The sequence below is a fragment of the Myxine glutinosa genome, chromosome 13 (assembly GCF_964187855.1).
Source record: "Myxine glutinosa chromosome 13, kmMyxGlut1.1, whole genome shotgun sequence".
Taxonomy (NCBI): Eukaryota; Metazoa; Chordata; class Myxini; order Myxiniformes; family Myxinidae; genus Myxine; species Myxine glutinosa.
In genome coordinates, this window is record NC_136273.1 from 29,501,132 (window position 1) to 29,520,733 (window position 19,602).

General features: G+C 50.1%; 1 protein-coding gene across 2 annotated transcripts in view; it reads left to right on the top strand.

Moving 5' to 3' along the window:
• Positions 1–19,602, top strand: part of LOC137438774 (uncharacterized) — a 64,222-nt gene that overhangs the window by 4,913 nt on the left and 39,707 nt on the right. For both annotated transcript variants that reach the window (XM_068134120.2, XM_078767229.1), the window contains 4 exons: positions 635–764; positions 896–978; positions 1,951–2,135; positions 5,452–5,849. In XM_068134120.2, coding sequence (XP_067990221.2) covers positions 635–764; positions 896–978; positions 1,951–2,135; positions 5,452–5,849 — 796 coding nt within the window. The remainder of the gene's footprint in view (positions 1–634; positions 765–895; positions 979–1,950; positions 2,136–5,451; positions 5,850–19,602) is intronic.

The window sequence follows — 19,602 nt, forward strand, 5'->3', positions numbered from 1 at the left end:
ATGCAGATCCATCCATCAGTTCTCGTCCTATCAAGCTGTCGAAAGAAGTTTTTTTTTTTTTTTTTTTTTTTTTTTTTTTTTTTCCTCATGCAATATGATATGGGAGCTGCAAGTTGCTTTGAACCAACTAATAGGGATTGGTTCAGAGGTCACATTAATGCGGTTCCCCTTTCATGTTGGATTCCAGGGAATATATAATGGCAGATAGCCTTGCGAAGCAAGCCAGCACAAAACCAGTGGTAGATGATCGTGGAATTTTCGGATGTTCATGGTTAATTAAGAATCCACCCGGTATTTTCCTGGTAAGAACTGTGGTCTTCCTCCAGTACGTATGTCCCCATCCGATACCATGCTCAAAGATGGAACACCTAGCTATTAGCACCCCAACAGAACAGCAGTTTTAATTAATAATAACCCCAAAAGGACTAAACCTTCACAAGACAGCTGAGCGGTGACCGCTGTACTAACTGAGGTTTCTTACGACCTTATACTTTATACTTGTGTGGGCCTTTTGATTAAAAGCATTACTTATTGTCATGGAAGTTGTAAAACATACTTTGATTACTTTCATCATTGGTTTAATTGATTTTGGTTTATTTTTCTCTTCCCCCCCCCCCCCCCCCCCCCCCTGCAGTGCCATTCTCCCTGCTGTCATTTGTTGCTCTCTCCTTCTTCTCAATTGTGAGTTTGTTCCTTTTGCTGCTCGCATGTGTGTGGAAGCAAGAGAGGAAAAGGTCTCGAACACCAGTCCCCTGCAAGCTGCAGTGAGCTGTTTTTTACTTCTCCATGTACATTGATAAGAAAGTATAGCAGAATTTATTTTCATCACAAACGATATATAATTGATGTATAGTCAAACTGGTTCATGAACTTGACTTTTATCCATATTTATCAGACTAACTGAGGATGGGATTCCCTTGCTGCCTCCCTCTCGAGAATTGCTGGGACTACCTGAAGCAAAAATATTCAGCCAGCCAGGTCTGTTGTTCTCCTATGATTGATTCAGCCAATGATTTTAATTTCAAATATATCCATTGATTTTAGGTTCAAAAGGTCAATGGTCATATGCCCTTTGAAAATCATTTTGCAGCTCATAACTCAAGTTAGAAGCATCTGATGTCTTTCGTCTACTTATCTGGCTTTTCTCTCTCACACTCTCTCTCGCTCTCTCTCTCTTGTTCTGTCTCTCTTCCCCTCTCAAGGATCTTTATTTTTTCATGTGACCTATTGAGATCAAACGTAACAGTAGTTTGACATCTAACGTGGTTGGAGGAATATCCATTGATGCATTCGCGGTAAATTCTACTTTCTAGTTGGATATAAATGATTTTGTTCCAGTAAGCTGGTACTCATTTTGAGTACCAGTTCACTGGTAATTCCCTGTTTGTCGTTAAAGGCGGCAAAAAGGGTTGGCGTCAGGAAGGGCATCCAGCCGTAAAACATTGCTTCAAAAAGGGAAACCGAAAAACAACAACAACCACGGTTCCCGAAAAAGGCCAACCCCCGCTTGCGGGGAAAAATGGCCTTTAAAGGTGGTTATTTTTTTTTTTAAGCTTGTACTCATTTTGCCAACCTCGGAAGGATGACAGGCTGTCAACCCACCTGGTGTTCGTTAACGGCACTACAGGGGCTCAAACTCAAGGCGCTAAGATGTTAAGGCGGCCACCTTAACCGTTGAGCCAACAGCACTACTTTCTAGGTTATCTTTGTATTATTTCCTGGTTACAATTCAGAAACCTCGTTAACTGTGTAATGGATGTATGGTTTGGCACATGGGTTCAAAGTCAGCATTCCAGTTAAGAGATGATGTAATCTTTCAGGAGATTCAGGGATTCAGATGGGATTGTTACAGCCAAACGCCAGACCAACCGAGTTATTAATTTTGCTTGGGATTTATCTTAAAATCACTGGACATTAATTCTCTTGTCTACCCCATCTTGTCTTCCTCAGCACAAGAATTTCTTAAATCTTTACACAGCTATCTAAGAGGTCCAGAGAGCTCTCTTGAGAATGTATTCTCAGCCAATGTATCCCAGCCAGGTGCTGTAGACGCACGTTTCGCCCTCTTCCTAGAGTTCACTGCCCGTGGAGGCGTAGGCTGGGATGAGGCAAGCAGAATTAGGAGCTGCAGTGAGGTGAGTTGTTTCCTAATGAGGTTTCAGAGTTTGCAGAAAAGTCAAAATTGTGCAAATTTCTGTAAGACAACATAAACAGAGATGTTGTTGAAGAACAAGACAGTTACACGAAGCCCTGAATACATTTTCTTTTAACATCCAGGTGTTACAAAGAAGCCTAGCACGACAGTGTTTTCAGACATATTAAGCATCTAACAAAACGAAGCTCTCAGTGTGTTGACAAGTCCATAAAATAAACCAGGTCTAACTGGGGTATGTCTTAAAGGAGACGTAAAGGAGTTTTTATTACCTCTACAACCAAAGGTGGACGGAGGTTATGTTTTCACCCCTGTCTGTCTGTTTGTCTTCTTTGTCTGTTTGTCTGTCGGGGAGCATGACATCTCAAAACGTTGCGGACGGATTCGGCCAAAATTTAGTGGATAGGTTGGGTGTGTGACAAGGACAAAATGATTAGATTTTGGTGAAGATCTGGTTCTGGATCCGGATACTAGAATTTTTCAAAGTGATTGATTCTTCAACTTTGAGAGATAGGAGCAAAAACGACATATAGCAAGATATCTCAAAAGGTTATGCACAGATTTGGACTAAACTTTGTGGACAGGTTAGGTGTGTGACAAGGAATAATTGATTCAATTTTGGTGAAGATCCAGATCAGAGAATTTTAAAAGTGATTCTTCACCATTCGGTGATAGGCCCAAATCCGATATGTGGTAGGATATCTCAAAAGGTCATTGACAGATTCGGACGGAACTTAGTGGATAGGTTGGGTGTGTGATGAGGATGAATTGATTCAAATTTGAAGATCCAAGTCCGGATCTGGATATGGGAATTAAAAAATTTTTTAAAGTGATTCTTCACCATTGACAAATTGGGTCAAAAAGGATATATAGCATGATATATCAAAATGTTGTGGACGAGTTTTGACAAAACCAGGTGGAAGAGTTGGTTAGGTAATGAGAACAAGCCGATTAGATTTTGGTTCAGGTCCGAGTCCAGATCCAGCCTATCAGTGGGATACAAAACATAAACTGTTCAGCTTGGCAGAGGTATGCGCTCTACCGAGTGCTTTTCTAGTTTATTATAGATTACATATGCATTAGAGGAGGGGTGTGGGATGGAATTCTGTAATATTGCATATGTAATAAATAAGTAGCCATTTTTAGAGCAATTCTTGTGTGTCCTCGAAGCAACCTTTTTTAGATGTTTATCCCTACACGTTAAAAAGAAAAAGGCGGAGGGATATTGTAATCGGCTCTGTCTGTCTGTCCTGCCTGTATGTCTGTCTGTCTGTTTGTCCGTCCTTCACGCTGTCTCCTCCTAAATAAACGGTTGTGAAGAAATTCACCAAACTCTGTAGTTATGATCCCCACATGGCTAGAAGGTGTGAGAGCAGTCTCATTTTTCGCCCTGTCCCATTGGATCCTATTGTGGGGCCAAAAGGTGAAATGCAAAAAATGCAATTCCAGGCAAGTTTTAAAACATTTTAAAATGAAACTTTCAATATGCAATCAACATTGGGGGACATTGGAATACTAATGCTTTTGATGCATTTGTCATGGTCTACTTTCAAAAATCATGAGTGAATGAATGAATGAATGATCGTTTTAAGGCCATTTTCCCTGCTAGAGCGGGGGTTAGCCTTGCGGCCCTCATGACAATCATGGTTCCCTGTTTGAGGCAATGTTTTTATGGCCGGATGCCCTTCCTGACGCCAACCCTTGGTCGCCTCTTACGATGCGCAGGGATACGGTGTACATCCCGTGATGGGTACACCCCATGATCATTCATCCCAGCAAGCTGGTACTCAATTTGCCGACCTTGGAAGGATGACAGGCTGAGTCAACCCCCCTGGTGTTAATTCAGTGATCGACCGGGATTCGAACTCATGATCGTAGGATCCCAAGCCGGCACCCTAACCGCTAAGCCAACACCAGGCTGGATGTTCATGAGTGAAATCATGAGTATGAGTGAAAAATATAAAAGAAGAATACTATAAAAATAATGCTACTGTATTTTTTTTAAAAGGTATGAATAAAAGACTTTTAAAATCTGTTTGAGATGTGGCTAAATGTCACAATTCTGTCTTCATTTCTACAGTTTGTGGTAAGTCAATCAATCTCTTACTCGTTATTTTATTTTTTTGATCAACTCCCCCTGGATCACGTAAGCTTACCATGAGACAAGGTATTTGAATTGGTAGAGCTGTTACTCCCGTACTACCAAACATATATGTAAAATATAACTCATTACAAAAATATAACTAAAATATAACCCAACCCTGGTGTTGGGCTAGCGGCTAGGGTGCCGGCTTAGGATCCTAGGATCCTGGGTTCGAATCCCGGTGGATCACTGAATTAACACCAGGGGGGTTGACTCAGCCTGTCATCCTTCCGAGGTCGGCTAATTGAGTACCAGTTCACTGGTAATTCCCTGTTTGTCGTTAAAGGTGGCAAAAAGGGTTGGCGTCAGGAAGGGCATCCGGCCGTAAAACATTGCTTCAAAAAGGGGACCAAAAGACAACAACAACAACCACGGTTCCCGAAAAAGGCCAACCCCCGCTTTGCGGGGAAAAATGGCCTCTAAAGGTGGTTATTATATTTTTATATATACACATTTATGCTTCACAATTAACCTGGTGTTTGTAAATAAATAAGTGCGTCGATGATACAGTAATTGATATTGCTAAATTTGGTGGAATAAACTGAACAAAAACAGTGTGATTGAGCGAGGAATGTTTCAGGGTAACAGTTGACAAACTATGGATGATTTGCTGACATAAAACGTCTCCTTAATGTTTGTAACCCTAATGATTTCCCTTTTTCTTATTAGTCCCCCACCCGGTGGTGACTATAGGTTTGCTGTCCGTCCGTCCATCTGTCTGTCCATCCCACCTGTGTTTTTCTGCACTTTTTCCATACCCTTCAACATGTTCAACTGAAAGTTGGTACATGGATTGGCTTTATTATGATAAGATACAGAACAAGTTTGAGTTTTGAGGTGTTTCGCCAATTTTTCACGGAGTTATGCCTTTTTGCTTTGAACAAGACCATTCATTGGAACCAGAAGGAGACATGTATTGCAAAGCAATTCTCTCTCTTGTTTATATCATAATTTATTATTATTATATCAGGGGAATTTTGAAGCATTGCTTCCTTTTTATTTGTAGCATTTAGTGCCCATCACAAGCTGCCCTAGACGCAGTGATAATCAAGAATATGTGGACTGGCTTCAGGTGGAAACCGGACCACATTTGCATAAAATAGGATCTAACGGTCCAAACAGTACACCTAACAGCCTTCCTGTGCGACTTCTGCAGATGAGTACCTGGTTGGCTAAGGTTCTGTCATGTGATCAGAGAGACAACAGTTACCTTCTTACGCTGCTCCACTGTGCCAGAGAACTGTGGGGCAAAGACAATCCTGAAGATGGAGACCTTGGAAGTCAGGATCCTACAACTGCAGACTCTGAAGATGTGCAGATGGAAGATGACAGAACATTGGATGTAAAAAGCAAGACTGCAGAAGAAAGGAAAGAAAAAGAAGGAACAGGGGCAATGAGCATGGATCACAAGGAGATGGGAGAGGGACTGAAACGACTCAACTCAAAACAGTCCAAAGGAGGGTCAGAAATGATCACTCGGTCCCTCGCTATCTTAAACTTTTCCATGCTACCTCTGAACACCAGAGATTGTGATACAATTACTTGGGTATTGAGGTGAGCATTATATCTTTCCACACTGACTTTTGAACTTTAACTTGTTGGATTGTACCACTTGCTAATAACTAGAATGGCACTCAGTAGAGAGCATTCCCTCCGTCTGGTGAACAGTTTACATTTTGTATCTCAGGAGTAGACCAGAAAATCACAATACATAATTTATATAATGTAGATTCTTCGATTCTTCCTTGTCACGCACACAACCTGTCCAACAAGTTTCATCCAAATCCATCCATAACTTTTTGAGATATCCTTCTATGTATCGCTTTTGGCCCCATCTCCTAATGGTGAAGAAGCACTTTAAAAAAATTAAACAATTCTCATATCCGAATCCATATTCAGATCTTCACCAAAATCGAATCGATTCTTCCTTGTCAGACACCCAACATGTCCAACAAGTTTTGTCCAATTCCGTCCATAACTTTTTGAGATATCCTGCTATGTATCGTTTTGGCCCAATGTTCCCAATGGTGAAGAATCTCTCAAAAAATTCTAGTAGCGGGATCCGAATCTGGATCTTCACCAAAATCGAATCATTTCGTCAAATACACTACATCTCTGCCAAATTTCGCCTGAATCCGTCCACAACTTTTTAAGATATTTTGTTCACAAACGGACAAACAAACAGACAGACATGGATTCATTCATTCATTCATCCTTCTTTGGTAGTGGAGGTAATTATGATAATTATACTCGCAGTAATACTATATATATATATATATATATATATATATATATATATATATATATACATATATATATATACATATATATATATATACATATATATATATACATATATATATATATTGTTGCGGATATGGGATTTGGCCTCCATATCCGCTTGTAAATATTCCCCTATTTCCCCAATACCCCCCAACTATCCCCAATCCCCCATTCCCTAGTCCCATTGCCTGTAAATAACACTCTGTAGAACCGACCTTCCCCTTTTTCCCCCATTAAATGTCGTGCCCAGGTCCACCGCATCTCACGTAGACAACTTTCGGACATCTTGCTAGTTATTCTTAGTCTATGTCAGTTAAGGACTCGTTTCCATTAATTCTGACTCTTCGTTGCACCAGAATGTGATTGTATGGCACCAGTAGTGAGTTTAGGACCTCCCCATACCTCCTCCCATCTTCCTCATGAAACAATAACAACAACAACAACTACAACCACAGCGGGGGCGGTGCGGCCGCGGTGCGGGGAGTGTGCGTCCTCACACCGGCTTGGTTAGCCGCCATTGCCATGTGCGCCCACGGGGTTACCACGAAGGGGCTGGCTGTCAGCTCCTCGTCAAGGGCGGAGCCCGGTAACCCCCGCACCCAATAAGAAGCAACGGGCCGATTCCATCTGGGGCGGAGCTAACGAGCCGAGGGCGTGTCACTCCCCGCCGGATATACGCAGCGACTTACCGGACGTGACGTCAGATGCGCCTCAGCCACGAAGAAGAACCAGTCGCGACCTCCGAGCGCTGTGACCTCCCTGCATCTACTGGACCGTACTGTATCCTGTCCCGGAGCCAAGAGTGCACCTTGAGCCATCGACTACCTGCCTTTCCTTGCCATCAATCCCCGTGTGAGTCAGTTTTGTCCTGTTTATCTGTCGTCTGTCGGGGCTACTATAAGACCGTAATTAAGTGCCCACCTTTCTATGCTGTCTCTCTTGTCTTTGTAATCTAACCTTCCGCAATATTATAACCTCCTCCGGAGGTCTTGAGAACCGTACCCCTGGTGTCGTGTCATTTTAACCCAGCCGTTGTGTCCTTTCCATCATTGATTTAGCATAGCGCGACTTAGTCAACGTTCGAGTATAATCGGGTAACTTGTGCGAACACGGCGGCCATTCCGCTCGGCCCAGCATAACATCTTAATAAGTCGTGTCCGTAACAATTGGTGTCAGGAGTGTCGGATTCGGACCTGGGACTAAATTCATTTAGCCCAAATTTTGGAACACCAATTGTACCATTAGGGTAACAATTGGTGTCGAGGAGTGAGATTCGATCCGGAGCGCGTTTTACGCGCTCGAAATTATAACGGCGAAATTTGATTGTGTTTTACAAAATATAAAAACCCGAATTTTGAAAGTCGCGCTATGGCAGACCAAGTCGGCTGGGGTCCGGTAGAGGAGAGTGAGGCAGGGTCGATCCAGGACCAAATTGAGGGACATGAGGAGAGCGAAGCAGTGAGGGTAGCAGACGCACAAAATAGCGTCGTTGCGCCCGACGTTGCGGGCGCGCAAAATGGCGCCTCGCAAGAGCGCGCGGTAGCCGAGCCCGCTGTATCAACGGGCTTTAACATGCAGCCGATTGACATGCAGGCCCTCATTGCGCAGCTACAGGCAGCTGTACAGATGAGTATGGGGAGCCAAATTGAGCGGTTGGGAAACCAAATTGTGGGAATGAGGGCTGATAGTGAGCGATTAGAGGGCCAAATGGGGGCAATGAGGGACGAAGCGAGGGGTACCGGTGAGGGGTTAGACAAGAAATTTGGGAAGTTAGACAATAATTTTGAGGGGTTAGACAACGGGATAAAAGAGGTGAAAAATGGGTTAGAGGGGTTAGAAAACAGAATGGAAGGCAAATTGAGGGACATGAGGGACCAAGCGGAAAGGGAAGTTAAACAAATGGGGCAGCAGATAGAGGGGGTCAGAATGGGGGTAGAAACCAAACTGGATGCTCACAGGGAGGAAATGGAGCAGATGAGGGTGGCATCTGGGCAGGAGATGCAAGTGATGGGAGAGGAGATCAGAAGAGGTGTGAGTGAGGAGGTCGGAGGAGTGCGCGAGGAGGTGAGGCACTGTAAGGAGCGCATGGAGAAGGAGGTGAGAAAGGGGACTGTAAAATTGCAAGGGGGTATAGAGGAGTTGACGCTGGGAGTAGAACAACTGACAGTGGGACAAAAGGAGTTGGGGGACCAGGTAAAGAAGAACACAGCGGTAATAGAGGGTTTAAAATCGACACAGAAGGAGATGAAAAAGGACGTAGGGGTAATTAAGAAAGAGTGTCAGACGGTACATGAGGACCTGACGAGGAAAATGAACAAAGTGGTAGAGGTGATGGAGGTTAAAGAGCGGGAGGTGCGGGAGCACATAGAAAAAAATAAAGTGGAGTTAGAGGAAGAACTTAAAGGGGCGCACGAGGAGATGAAGGAGGTGAAGCAGAAATTAGAAGAAGTGGAAGAGGGGGTGAGCGAAATTAAAAAGCGACGGAGAGAGGATAAGAAAGAGATAAAGGAGGAAGTAAAAGAATTGGTCCAAAGTCTGTGTTCGAATCGTGATGATGTGCTCATTAACCGGATGAGGGATTCGCAGGTGATGGAGGAGAAGCGAAGAGAAAGAGGACCCGGTGTAAGTGGTGACCAATATGGTCGTGCGTATGATGCGCCAGGTGATTTAATAAGCTTGGGGGTCGAGATAGACCCGGATGTTCGTGAGAGGCCACGAGTGAGGTGTATGGCTGGTCCGGAGGGTATGGAACGAGAGGTGCGAGGTGTGGGTGAGCAAGGTTGTGGTGGTATGGAATGGGTAGCGGGTTGCGGAGGTGTGACCCATGCATCGACACCAACAGGGGTAGTTGTTGGAGGGACCGGGGAGGCACGAGAGCCCCTTGGGGGTAATGTACTGTGGGGGCCCGGCCGGTTCGGCCCCGCGCTGACCCCGCAAGGGGCGACGCACGGGGTCCGGCAGGCGGGCAACGACTCGCATACGAGGTGGTCCCACAAGGTCCCACTCGCGCCGTATGACGGCAAGAGTGATCTACGCGCGTACCTGGCGCAGTTCGACTGTGTGTGTAAGGGCAACGGTTGGGGTGAGGACGAAGGTGGAGTACACCTGGTGGCCGCATTGCGCGGCGCGGCGGCGGAGGTGCTGACGGCATTACCAGCGGGTGCTCTCACCCTGCCAGCCCTCCGCGACGCCCTAATTAATCGATTCGGCATTGAACAGCAGAGCGAGCTTGTTAAAGCTCAGCTCGCGCTGCGAAAGCGCAAGCCCCAGGAAGCCATCGGGGAACTTGCCCACGACATTCGCCGCGCAGTGGGGATCGCACATGCTAGCATGGCAGCGGATTCCCGGGAAAGCCTGGCGCTGGACCATTTTATCCAGGCCCTCCCGGATATTGAGCTCCGGCAACAGCTCGCCATGTGGCGCCCGCAGACTCTGAGCCAGGCGGCTGACGCTGCGGCCCGTTGGGAAGCAGCGAGGCCCCTGGCCCGGGGGGGCGAGCGTCTCGCAATGGCGGTCCGCCAGGTGGGACCCCCGATGGAGGGCGGACCCCTTAGGGGGCCCGCCCCCGACGTGGGTCCTGACCTGGCGGGCATGGTCCGGAGGCTGGTGGACCAGCGCCTGGCGGGACCTGGACCATGGCAGGCGGCCCCGGAGGTGGCCCGCGGTGGACCACGAGCGGGTAATCCAATTCGGACCTACAGGGGGGGAAATTTGGAATTCCGGAGGCAAGCACCTTATCAGGTGAGGTGCTATACCTGCAACCGTCTGGGTCACCTGGCGCGGCACTATCGAGCCGCGCGCCGGGATGATCCCCGGCGGTTGAGGTCCTCAACTCCACCCAGGGGGGAGCGGGTTAGCCGACCCCAGACACCCCCCCCGCCAGACCCTGGGAAACTAGAAGGTGTCGGGCACGTAGGGCGGTGTTCGGCAGAAGAGGATGGAGGAGAGCCCTCATTGACGCGACAGGTCATTTATTGTGGCCAAATTGGAACCGGTAGCCTGACAATCAGATGCAAAATTGCCGGCGTGGGGGTAGACGCCGTAGTGGACACAGGAGCTAGCGCCACGATCATCAGCCCTGTGGTCCTTGATTCGAGCGCAGGTGGCTGGGATAAGATCCAGCGCCTGCAAAATTATAGTTTGCAACTTGCTACCGGGGTAACGGCCCCGATCATAGGGCGTGGTTCTGTGACCCTCAAGTTAGGGTCGGTAAGGAGGGAGATAGATGTTTGGGTGGCGGAGGTGTGCGACCCATGTTTAATAGGGTTGGATTTGTTGACTGCCAGCGGTTGTAAAATCGACTTGTGCTGGGGGATCCTGCAGGTGGGAGTAGAAGAGCTGCCGTTAGGGGGAGTGAGCACGGCCGAGAGAGCGGAGCTGGAGGCTTCCGAGGCCGTGACCATCCCCCCAAGGGCCGAGGCGATAGTGCCGGCCCGGTGGGCAGCTCGCCCAACATGGCAGGAGTCCTGCGGCCTGGTCGAACCGGTGGCAGCGCAGTCCATACCGGGTTTAATCGTGGGCCGCACTCTTGTAAAAACGGACGGACCGGTAGTGGCCGTCCGAGTAATAAATATGAGCACAGAACCACGCACTATAGTAAGGGGCACGAGGGTAGCTGGCTGCACCCCAGTTGAGGAAGTCGCGACAGTGAGGGGCGAGAACGTCCAGCCGAGCCGACCCCGGGGGGAGCCTTCAATAAGAAGTAGGAATTGGCCCGATCCCATTTGCGAGATGGCAAATCGTAGTAGCGTAGAGTTGGGAGGTACCCAGAGGGAGGCCTTACACAAACTGGTTGGGTCCCATTTGGACCTCTTCTCCCTGTCCACCGAGGATATTGGACGTACGGGCCTGGTGAAACATCAGATCCACACCGGTGAGGCCCGGCCTATTCGTCAGGCCGCCCGACGGCTCCCTTGGAGCAAGAGGGCGGAAGCTGACGAGCAGGTTGAAAAAATGCTCGATGCAGGCGTGATCGAGCCCTCGGGAAGTCCTTGGATGTCACCTGTTGTGCTGGTCAAAAAGAAGGATGGGACCACGCGGTTCTGCGTGGACTATCGCCAGCTAAACAACGTGACACTCAAGGACTCATATCCCCTGCCAAGGATTGATGACACCCTCGATGCCGTTGCGGGCTCAAATTGGTTTTCAACTTTGGACCTCAAGAGTGGGTATTGGCAGGTGGAGATGGATAGGGCAGGGAAGGAGAAAACGGCATTTTCCACAGGTAAGGGACTGTATCAGTTTACTGTGATGCCGTTTGGTTTGTGTAACGCCCCCGCCACCTTTGAAAGATTGATGGAGCATGTACTGGGCGGCATGCCATGGCAATCATGCCTGGTGTACCTGGATGACGTCCTGGTACATGCCCAAACGTTCCCCCAGGCAGTAGCTAATTTGGACCAGGTGTTCGGGTGCCTCAGACAGGCAGGGTTGAAGCTGAACCCGAGTAAGTGCACTTTGTTTGCAAGAGAGGTGGCCTATCTAGGTCACGTGATCGGCCGCGAGGGGGTAAAAACGGACCCAGACAAAATTAAAGCGGTAGAGGAGTGGCCCGCACCACGTACCATCAAAGAGGTGCGGGGATTTTTGGGACTCTGCTCCTACTACCGGCGCTTTGTGGCGAAATTTGCGGAGTTGGCCCGTCCCCTCCACCGGCTTACGGAGAAGGGGACGCGATTTAATTGGACACGGGAGTGCCACGAGGCCTTCCAAAAATTGAAGGGGTGTCTGACATCCGCACCCCTTCTAGCGTACCCCACTAGCAACGGGGCATTTACCCTGGACACGGATGCGAGCCAGGAAGGATTGGGCGCAGTTTTGTCTCAGACACAGGAGGGCGTGGAGAGAGTGATTGGTTATTATAGTCGGGCCTTAAGTAGGCCCGAGAGAAATTATTGCGTCACTCGCAAAGAGTTATTGGCTATGCTGGCTGCCATGAACCATTTCCACCCGTACTTGTACGGGCGGAAATTTTTGGTTAGAACTGACCATTCCTCCTTGCAATGGCTCCTTCGGTTCAAGGAACCAGAGGGCCAAATTGCAAGGTGGTTGGAAAAGTTGCAGCAGTACGATTTTGATGTGGCCCATAGGGCCGGGAAGGCCCATGGTAATGTGGACGCACTCTCTCGGCGTCCTTGTCTGGGGGAAAACTGCAAATTTTGTGCGAGACACGAGGAGAGGGAACAATTGGGCGATTCGGACCCGACCCTCGTTGTCCGGGCAACCCGGGTGAGAGGGCCAATTTTGCCACTAACCGCAGATGAGGAATTCGGAACTTTGGCATGGAGCACGGCCCAGCAGGAGGATCCTGTCCTGGGGCCAGTGTTCAATTGGGTCAAATTGGGGCAAAGACCAAAGGGGGAAGAGGTCACCCCCCTCGGGGCACAAACAAAGGCATATTGGGCTCAGTGGCAGACCCTGGAATTGAAGGATAACATCTTGTATCGCAAGTGGGTGGAGGTTCCCTCTGATAGAACTTCCTGGCTGGTGATAGTCCCTGACAAATTCAAGAACGTCATATTGCAACAGGTGCATGGTACCCGCTCCGGCGGCCATTTGGGCAGAACAAAGACAATATCGCGGGTACGCCGGAGGTTTTATTGGGTGAATATGGGGCGCGACATACAGGACTGGTGTCGGAGATGCGACGCCTGTACTGCCAAAAAGGGACCAGCACGGAGGATGAGGGCCCCCCTTCAATTACACCAGGTGGGGGCCCCCCTAGAGCGGGTGGCCATGGATATCCTAGGCCCACTACCCCACACCCGCCTAGGTAATAAGTACATCCTCGTTGTGATGGACTACTTCACCAAGTGGCCGGAGGCCTACGCCCTCCCCAACCAAGAAGCAGGGGTGGTAGCGCAGGCCTTCGTGGAAGGATTTGTGTGCCGGCATGGGATTCCACAGGAGTTGCACACCGACCAGGGACGAAATTTTGAGAGCAAATTGCTAAAAGATGTGTGCAGTCTCCTGTCAATTCGGAAAACCAGAACAACGCCTTTAAGACCTCAATCTGACGGGATGGTGGAAAGATTTAACCGAACACTAATCCAACAACTGGCACTGTTCACCGCCACCCGTCAGGATGACTGGGACGAACATCTCCCTTATTTGCTTATGGCCTACCGAACCAGCCAGCACGGGGCCACCGCATGCAGTCCAGCGTTGCTTATGTATGGGCGGGAGTTACGGGCTCCCGCCGACTTGCTATGCGGTCCCGTGCCAGACACAGTGGTTAACCCGCCGAGGGAGGGGTACGCACGTCACCTAGAGGAAGGCATGGAGCTAGTCCATGCCTTCGCCCGCCGCCAACTCCATCTGGCGGGGGAAAAGATGAAGCGCAGGTACGACGACCGGAGCCAGGGGAGTCGATACGCTCCGGGGATGAAGATTTGGTTCTTTAATCCCCGGAGGCGGAAGGGAAGGTGCCCAAAGCTCACCTCCCCCTGGAAAGGCCCAGGAGTCGTCCTGTCGCAAATCTGTGACGTGGTCATTAAGATCAAAATGGGGCCACGAGCCCTCCCTCGGATCGTCCACGCCGACCGGATAAGGCCTTACACCGGCGAGCAGGCGCCCCCGTGGATTGCCTCGGCTTTAGATGCCGAGGCGGGACCCAGTACCTCTGAATAAGGGGGGCTTATTAGTGCCAGAGGACTGGGGGATTGATGAGCGATAGGCCCGGTGGGTAAGGGTGGCATCCCTGCCACCCTTCCCATAGTGGGGAAAAGGAGCAATAGCTTATGGGGTGTATGGCAGTGAAAACTAGCCCGGGTGGGTTAGGATATTGATAGGGCCCTAGAAGATGACATTAGGTAACGTTAAGTTTAGTTAGTGACTGATACCTGTAGTGGGGACGCAGGTAGATTAGTGTGGATGATAATGACGTGGGAGCGCAATAGTTTAAAGGGACGACTGGGAAGCGCAAGTTTCAGAGGGGAGTAGTTAGATGAGATGATGCTGTGAGAGAAGGGTGCAGGTGGCACCAGGTGTGAGAGCACAGGTGTGCAAGTACAGGTGTGTGGAGAGAGTTGGAGTAAGTGGTACGGAGTGGTGTGCATGGTGCGAAGGTGTGAATGGGGGAAGAGTGGACCCCCATCACGGATACCCGGGGCGGGTAGTGTAAGTGTTAGGTAGAGGGTATAGGTAAATTGTGGTTGGATATTGGCATTTGTGGTGCGGTTGCAGAATGGTATTGTGGATGGGTGCATTAGTGTTGTGGAAATGGCTGGGCGTGTAGCCTGTTAGTGTGTGTAGTTGGTTGGGCACTCCACCACTGTGAGGATGTCGGCCAGGTGAGGCCGCAGGTGGGCTCTGGGAGCCGGTAGTTGTCAGTGGGGCCCGGGGATCCGGAGGACGGACCCGGGTAGCCCAGTGCCAGAGAGGGCACCGAGTGGGGAGAGCGCCAGAGGGCCTTCCCCAGGTAGTTAGGTTAGGGTAAGGAGCAGGTAAGCTCGGAGGCAACTGCAGTGGTGGAGGTGTGCAGGTGGGTAGACCCGCTGGGAGAGGTACACGCCACAGCCCAGAAATTGTGCGAGGGCACCGGGAGATGAATCGGGGGAGTGAGACCCCAAATTGAAAAGCACCACAGGTTGGTCAATGGGAATTGGTTTTTAGAACCCATAGTGTAAGAGGGCCAATGGTTTGGCAGGAGGAAGACCCCGGGTAATGTAAAGTTGTTAGTCATTTCGGAAATAGTTAGGATTGATGAACCTGTCGCACCATACGCAGCCACTTACCTGTGGTGATGATGACTCCACACCTGTGTTTTCTTTGTTCTGTGTGCAGGAAGTAAGGACTGCTGTTGGATTTGTGAGACGCATCACGACGTGGATGAGACATTGGGGTGATTCCATCTCTCCCTCCCTAGGAGGGACTGATGATGAATTGGTGATAGCAAATTATGATGTTGAGTTGGAGATGGCAAATTTTGATGAGAGTTGAAAATGGCAAATTTGATTGGTTAGGAGGGAGAGAAGACGAATTTGGTATATGGGAGGAACGGGGAAGACAGTAGGGATGTTTGTTGATTTGTAAAGTAGATGTTTATGGGTAGTGTTGTGTTTTGTGGATACAGTAAGGGGTAAGGGAGGGGCCATGTAGGTTACCTGGTGGGGGGGGGGGGGGGGCGTACGGTAGGAACGTACCTGTCTCACCTGGTTCCCATGTGCCCCCAGTGTGCATTACCTTGCATTGCGTGCACTTTTGCGCCCTTACCACCTTACTCACTTGTCTGCTTCTTTTGTCTCCCACCTCCGAGGATCTGGCTTTGGGGCAGAGAGAGAGGAGAGAGAGGAGAGAGAGGTGCTGGCTCCGCAGTTGTGGGCCTGCACTTTCGCTGCTTGCTGCCTGGATTGATACACCATATGGACCACAATTTTGGTGGCCACCCACAATGGACCGCAGTTCTTTTGCGGCCAAGCACCACCCGTGGATGGACCTATGGGTCAACGTGGCACCTATGCCATACAGGTGAACCACTTATTAGTTGGCCCCCTGACGGCCACAATACAGAAATGGACGCGGTTGGCGCCTTTCTTTATTTTTAAAGAAGCCAGAAGGCCAAGTGCACCACACGAAGGCAAGACCAGCGGCAGAACATCGGCCGGCTGCGACACCACACCATGATCATTAAACATTTTATTGGTGCACCGGATGGTGCTGACTGTGTGATGGGGTGGTGCTTTTGGTGCTTGGAAGGGGTGCTCTGCACATTATTAAAGGCCGTAAGGCCACAGAGCACTCGTGGGTTGGTGTATCGATGCTGGCATGCGTGCTCTCTCTATGCATAACATCTGCATGTGTTCCTCCAAAAACAGGTCCTGGATCGTAGTGTAAATATCAGCGTAGTCTTGTGTAAATAATGCTCCCTACCGGCTGTATGTTTAGTTTGCGAATTCTTTCCGCAATTCGGTTATCCTGTGGGTGTGTTTCTGTGAGGAGAAGGGTGCAACGTCGCAGGGGGACATATTTACTCATTTGTGAACATCTGTAAAACTGTCGCACTCAGGGTAGAGTTAATAGTAGAGGGAACTACATCTGAGTGCCACACTAAAATAGGTAAAAATTTATCGGGCCGGGACGCCCCGAGGGTAGAGAAGGGTGCAATGTTGCGGATATGGGATTTGGCCTCCATATCCGCTTGTAAATATTCCCCAATACCCCCCAACTATCCCCAATCCCCCATTCCCTAGTCCCATTGCCTGTAAATAACACTCTGTAGAACCGACCTTCCCCTTTTTCCCCCATTAAATGTCGTGCCCAGGTCCACCGCATCTCACGTAGACAACTTTCGGACATCTTGCTAGTTATTCTTAGTCTATGTCAGTTAAGGACTCGTTTCCATTAATTCTGACTCTTCGTTGCACCAGAATGTGATTGTATGGCACCAGTAGTGAGTTTAGGACCTCCCCATACCTCCTCCCATCTTCCTCATGAAACAATAACAACAACAACAACTACAACCACAGCGGGGGCGGCGCGGCCGCGGTGCGGGGAGTGTGCGTCCTCACACCGGCTTGGTTAGCCGCCATTGCCATGTGCGCCCACGGGGTTACCACGAAGGGGCTGGCTGTCAGCTCCTCGTCAAGGGCGGAGCCCGGTAACCCCCGCACCCAATAAGAAGCAACGGGCCGATTCCATCTGGGGCGGAGCTAACGAGCCGAGGGCGTGTCACTCCCCGCCGGATATACGCAGCGACTTACCGGACGTGACGTCAGATGCGCCTCAGCCACGAAGAAGAACCAGTCGCGACCTCCGAGCGCTGTGACCTCCCTGCATCTACTGGACCGTACTGTATCCTGTCCCTGAGCCAAGAGTGCACCTTGAGCCATCGACTACCTGCCTTTCCTTGCCATCAATCCCCGTGTGAGTCAGTTTTGTCCTGTTTATCTGTCGTCTGTCGGGGCTACTATAAGACCGTAATTAAGTGCCCACCTTTCTATGCTGTCTCTCTTGTCTTTGTAATCTAACCTTCCGCAATATTATAACCTCCTCCGGAGGTCTTGAGAACCGTACCCTGGTGTCGTGTCATTTTAACCCAGCCGTTGTGTCCTTTCCATCATTGATTTAGCATAGCGCGACTTAGTCAACGTTCGAGTATAATCGGGTAACTTGTGCGAACACGGCGGCCATTCCGCTCGGCCCAGCATAACATCTTAATAAGTCGTGTCCGTAACAATATATATATTTATATATATATATATATATATATATATATATATATATATATATATATATATATATATATATATTGTTACGGACCGCGGATAAGATGTTGTTTTGCCGAGCGGATGGCACCGCGGCCCTAACAGTTACCCCGACTAACCCGAATCCTGAACGTTGGCCGAATCGCGCCACAGATATTCACGTTACGGATCTCCTTTTTAGGGTGACATAGTCACAATTTCGGTCTTCAAGGCCGGCCAATAGGCACAGTGTGACTGGAAGGGACGAGGTTCTCCTGACCACGTAGCCCTTGACTCGGTGGGGTTTGTCCGCCCAACGTGGGCGCATCAGGATGAACTTTAGCCGGGGAGCGTTTGGGTGCGTGGCGCCTTTGGGCGCCCCGGTCTGATACTGCCGCCCACGCGCAGAACACCTTGTGAGTGCACGTGGGTCCCGTCGGTCCCACTGGCCTAGCGCTACCATGTTTAGACAGCGAAATCCGTCCCCGGGCACCGGCAAGCCAGGCACGGTAGGACACCCGCGGAGCCCCGGCGGACCAGGGACGCGCGAGCCTACGCGTTAGCGGGCTACGGCGGAATCAACGGCTTCGGCCACGTCCGAGCCGATACTCGGCCCGGCCGCACCGGAAATGAACTGGTTCGACGCCCGCGCTAGAGAGGTCACGGGCGACTGAGATGTTTTAACAAATTAGTTATTTAATTTGAGACGTCCGATTTCTAGTGTTTGGAAATTTGGAAGAGCTTGACCCTAGCCTTTCCCTTGCGAGGGCAAGGAGGAACTTAACACTTGACACTTAAGCTTAGTTTGAAGTACACCCTGCCAGCGCCCACGGCGGGACGGCAGGGCAACCAGAAGGGACGAGGTTCTCCTGACCACGTGGCCCTCGATCTGGGAAGCGAGAGGCGTTCCATTAGTGGACGCGCCCCTCACGCCCGACTTTTGGGCGGCCCCGGCAGGCCGTTTGTTTTGACGTTCCGTGACAGGCCCCGCACCCCCACCTCCGGGCCGACCGGGCGACCGGAATGAATCCCGGTGTCCCGATCCAAACCTTCAGAGCGGGCCGGCTGCACTTTCCGTCCCTGCGGTCCCAAATACCGGAACCACCCGCATACCACTTTATTCGACAAAATGAGGTGCGGCCTACAGCCTTAGAAAACCAACCGTGTTACGGATCGCGGACAGATGTTATATTGACCGAGCGGTGGTGTATTACCGCGTCCGAACAGTTACTCCCCGATTAGAACCCGATCCCGCCCGATTCCACTCGAACGTTGGCCGAATCGCGCTACGCTAAATCAATGAAGGAAAGGACACAACGGCTGGGATAAATGAAATGACACAAGGGGTACAGTTCTCAAGACCTCCGGAGGAGGATATAATTGGTGATGCAGAAAAGGGGTAGATTACAAGGTAAGAGGTAAAGCACAGAAAAGATGGGCACTTAGACACAGTCTTATCTTATCCCCGACAGACCACAGACAAACGGGACAAGACTGACTTACACGGGGATTGATGGCAGGGAAGGACAGGCAGTCGATAGCACAAGGTGCACCTTGGCTCAGGGACAGGATACAGCTCGGTCCAGTCCAGAGATGCGGGGAGGTATTGCCGCGCTCGGAGGTGGCGTCTTCTCTCTCCAAGCTGAGGGCGCATCTGACGTCACCTCCCTCTTCCTGCGCATGCTCAGCGGGGAGTGACACGCCCTCGGCTCGTTGGCTCCGCCCCAGATGGAATCGGTCCGCCGCTTCTATTGGGTGCGGGGGGTTACCGGGCTCCGCCCTTGACGAGGAGCTGACAGCGAGCCCCTGCGTGGTAACCCCGTCGGAGCACATGTTCAATG